Source organism: Phalaenopsis equestris, unplaced genomic scaffold (genome assembly GCF_001263595.1).
Source record: "Phalaenopsis equestris unplaced genomic scaffold, ASM126359v1 Scaffold000151, whole genome shotgun sequence".
In the NCBI taxonomy this organism is placed as follows: domain Eukaryota; kingdom Viridiplantae; phylum Streptophyta; class Magnoliopsida; order Asparagales; family Orchidaceae; genus Phalaenopsis; species Phalaenopsis equestris.
This window is the reverse complement of record NW_018164593.1, coordinates 452,470-457,191: the sequence shown is the minus strand read 5'-3', so window position 1 is coordinate 457,191 and position 4,722 is coordinate 452,470. Positions and strand designations below refer to the sequence as shown.

The 4,722-nt window shown below is 32.4% G+C and overlaps 1 protein-coding gene across 1 annotated transcript in view; it reads left to right on the top strand.

Moving 5' to 3' along the window:
- Positions 1–2,509: 2,509 nt before the first annotated feature.
- LOC110021881 (short integuments 2, mitochondrial-like) overlaps positions 2,510–4,722 on the top strand; it is a 23,790-nt gene continuing 21,577 nt past the window's right edge. The window contains exons 1-2 of the mRNA XM_020720585.1: positions 2,510–2,558; positions 2,851–3,080. Of these exons, the coding sequence (XP_020576244.1) occupies positions 2,919–3,080 (162 nt within the window). The 5' untranslated portion in view covers positions 2,510–2,558; positions 2,851–2,918. The remainder of the gene's footprint in view (positions 2,559–2,850; positions 3,081–4,722) is intronic.

Genomic DNA, 4,722 nt, shown 5'->3' with positions numbered 1-4,722 from the left:
TATATATATATATATATATATATAGTTGAACAATATATGATTTTAACAGTGAAATAAAAAATAAAAAAAATAGCAAGCAAAGTAGTTAAAATTTATGATTTAATATAAATAAAATGATATCATAAGAATCAAGTTGAATTTAAATTTAAAATTTATTACATGCATGATATGATGGTTAAATATTTATTAAATCAAATATTTTAAAAGTAAAATTATATTACTTTTCTCATTCAAATTTAGAAGTGAATGATACCTATGATGATGTAGTTAGCTTTCAAATGTATTGATTTCAAATTAAAATTTTAAAATTAAATTGTATCGTCTTAATAATTAAATTTTAAGTAGTGATATTGTTTTAAATATGATTGGATTTATGTTCAAAACTTTAAAATTCAAATTGCACCATTTGTCTAATATAATTAAAAATTTTAAAATAATTTTATAGATAAAGTGATAGTCCTAAAATTATTTGACTTGACATTTTGAGTTGTCATATGGCAAATTTTTAATACGTCAAAGGTTGCCTCTTAGTTTTATGCACACTAATTTGGTATATATTTTGAAATTGTACTAAATTTCTTCTTATGGTTTAAAGTAACCATCTTTAGTATATATAAAGATGTTTTTTTATTTAAATTGTCCTGCACCCTACTCACACATAAATTTAATATGCATATATAAAAGGATAATCTTTTTGGAGGAAGCTAATCCAAACATGTTAATAACTATTTGAGACAAAACTTGCACTTTTATAATTAATCAAGTGAAGAACATTTTGAATCACTTTTGATAAGATTTTGGGTTAAGAAATAATGAACTATAAATAAAATCAACCTTAGCTCTACCATTCATCATATAAACAACATAATCATTCAATATGTTATGAATTCTTTTATTAGTTTTCTCAATCAACTTATCAATTATAATATGGATGATTTATTTAGCATCAAAATAATTTTAATTTTTCTTAGTAGTTGAGGTTCACATTTAATAGATTCTTTTTATTTTATCAAAAATTCATTTTCATATTTAGAAATAGATTTAGACTCAAATTATTGTTTATAACATGATTGTATGGTATTATTTATAGCTAAGGATATTAGGTCTCTTTTTCTTTTAACTCAACATTTAATATGTAAAATGATGTATTTGCATGTGGAATATTTTTTCGCACTTGTTTATCTACAATTATGTTAATGAACTATATGTTGGTTGTCTTTCTAGGCAGCCTCCAAGAGGAATGATGTGCAATATTAACAAAATCATAGAAATAATATGTGACACATTAACAAAGTGAAATTGTGATTGTGGGGAAACCCAACCACAATACTAAAAAGTGTTTTACATCAATATGCTTGTCATAATTTTAATAGGATAATACATTTTTATTATCATTACTATATAAATCACGATGGACACTCTGCATTAATGAAAATTCCAAACAAACATAAATCATATAATTGATCATTAATGTAAGCATTTATCATTTTCCTCAGCAAAATCAAGTCACCTACACCACTTTAAGCAACTTCATTACCTACTCCATAGCTTGCGACACCATTTAGTCATCTTCAATTAACCCAACTTCCACTAAATTATAGATTGTACTACTTGTTCCTCACTTGATAGCTTTGCCACCCTCTTCAGTCAATTTTAACATTAAATATATAAGGCCTTATTTAAATCCATCAATTCATTCCATATTCGCCACTAAGATGAGAACTATCTTAATCAACCTTTAATTATCAAAACACTAAATATGTTTACAACATTAAGAAGAAACAATTTTCTTTGGATTAAGGAGAAAATAGCTTTATCTTTCTTTGCCATCAATCACCTCACACCATTCCTTCATCGTAACAAAAAATTGTAGTCCTTCCTCTTGCCCTTGAAGAATCCCTCAATTACTCCTTGGGGTAGACATAATCTTATTCTCTAAAACCCTTAACTGAAGGTGATGTCATCTTTATGTGTATATGAACAAAGACTTTGTGATGGGTCTTGATGAGTTTACAACCCATTTTTATAAAAAGTTTGGTTTAAATATGATGTTATTAAACCAGTGAAAAATTTTTGGCCCATATATTTTATTAATATTTTATTGCATCTACATCTAAAATCTCCAACCTTAAAACTTGGAATTACTCTAGACCTATTAACCTTTATAACATTTTTCATAAGCTAACTATCAAACACCATAATAATAGATTAGCTAGCCCCCTTTCCGAAATGATCTCACTAAATCAAGTTCATTTTTTCAAAATTTTTCTATCTTTATAGTACTTTTTAGGCTTAAAAGTTGATTCATGATGTTAACATTAAAACACATAATCATAATGTTATTAAGTTGAGCATTTATGAAGTTTATGAAAATTTGTACTAGGATGTTTTGTCAATGGTAATTTTACTCTATTTGATATAAATAATACTAGTTTGAAATTTATTAAAGATTGTATTAAAAATGCTTAACCCTCCATATTGATCAATGATATTTTCAAGAATATTAAGTATTCATTATAATCATAAGCAACACAAGCGTCGGCTCTGCTGCCTCCCCTCCAACACGAGAGAAATATTTGCGTACATAAGATGTACGCAGCGCTGCGTACATCAGAGATTATTCTGGGGGTACAGGGGAGTTATATTCGGGTTATACCGAAGGTTACAAGGGAGTATAACTCAGATATAATCCCATTGTATCCCTGATGTAGGCAAAGCTGCCTACATCTTATGTAAGCAAATATTTTCCCCAACACGAAGAGGTTACAAGGGAGTATAACTCAGATATAATACCATTATACCCCTGATGTAGGCAAAGCTGCGTACATCTTATGTAAGCAAATATTTTCCCCAACACGAGGTCAGTTGGCAAAGGGAACATCTGCAATTGGGGCGCCGCTGCACTTTAGGCCCCGGCGATGGGAAGGTTGTCGTCGCTCGGAAAGCGGGTCGGGGATATGAGTTTCGTTGCCGGGGGTGGAGTCATCAACTGGTTTCCGGGGCACATGGCCGCTGCCACTCGGGCCATTCGTGATCGCCTGAAGCTCACCGATCTCGTCATCGAAGTTCGTGATGCTCGAGTGAGCTCTCTTCCCACCCTTCTTCTTTTTCTCTTCAGTAAGAAAGCAAAACATAACCTGTTTATTTGTCTTCAGTTGTTGTTGTCGATATCATTGGGATGTTTATAAAGCAGATGAAACAGAGTAATCTAATAAAATAAATCAGATTGGCATTGGTAGCGGGGCAGTTAAATGTAGAGTTCATCCGAACCTAGCTCATGATCTGCTCAAAATCATTCCATTCAGGCCTTGTTTGAGAATCCGGTGGACTTCGGATCGGTTGCACTGAAAGCAGCTGCCTGGAAAAATTTATGTTTGGTGACGGAGCATTTTTGGAACGTTTCCGGATGTTGTATCACAAGAACCATGACTTTCAGAATGGAGACGACAATGCCGGTTCCACCATGTGACTTTTGAAGGGGCTTCGGCGAACGACTGAGCTCCTTCAAACAAAACCTCAAGCTAGAATCAAATCTAAGGGGATGTTTGGTCGCAAGTAGGATTTAGTTAAATAAGGATTTGTTTTAGAATGTGTCCGCCTTCCGTTCTACCGCTCTTGACACCGTCACCCGAGAAGGAGACATTTGGTGACCGAACATTGGGGAACGTCTCCGGACGCGGAAGAGTAAAAACACAAAAATATTGTTGTTTCAGGATGGAGCGGAGGAGTCTCGTTGCAGAGCGTAACTTTTGAAGGAGCTTTGTTGATTGGCGAAGCTCCTTCAAACAGAGCTTAAGATTTAGTAGATGCTGTAAATCCTGAGGTGGTTAAATTCTGAAAATTGTTTGATATGCTAGTAAGTAAATCCTGAGAAACTGTTTGATAACTTTAGAAGAATTTAACTGGATTTATCAAATCAAGCATAAAATAATAAAGATCAAATAAAAAAATACGAATGAGCTCACAGTACATAAAAAAGTGGCATTTACAAAAATTGGGATTTATGGGAGCTCATATTTTATAGAGGCCTTTTTTGCCATTTGGCAGGATTTAGCTTAAGTCTTGCTTAAAACCGGCTACCAAACAACCCCTAAATTGGTCATGGATTGGATTTATCTGATCTCGTTTAGAGATGCAACTAGGGAGACCACCATTAGCCAAGCTAGTGAGGCACCTACTACAACCCAATGTTCTTAGCATGAAAACCATCAGTACCCAACATGGCTGAGGATTCATAATGTGATACTGCCTACAATAAGCAGAGATTATTCATTAGCCTTTATAGTAGAAATGGATGCCCTGAAGTTGTTATTGAAGCAATTCTGATTTAGCAAAGGTACCCTCTAGCAGTTTTCAGTAAAAAATTATCACCATATGCTTGTGAACTCTATGTTAGTATTGAAGATGTCCATTGTTGATGTTGATATCTTTTGGGTGGACAATTTATAATTCAAACAAGCCAACAAAGTATCCATGAATCGATGTAACAAGTCATTCAAACTTCATAACAACAATGATCTTTGGTCGGTTTATTGGGTTTCAATTATATAATCGAGTGTAATCCAGGAGCATCAAATCGAGATGTTTATAACTTATCAAGAAAAAAAGATTTATACTCTAACAATCACCCGCTAAGACATTTATTAATGGCCTACACTACATATAATACATAATGGTTGGAGCAAATTAGACAAGGAAACAATATATATATATATATATATA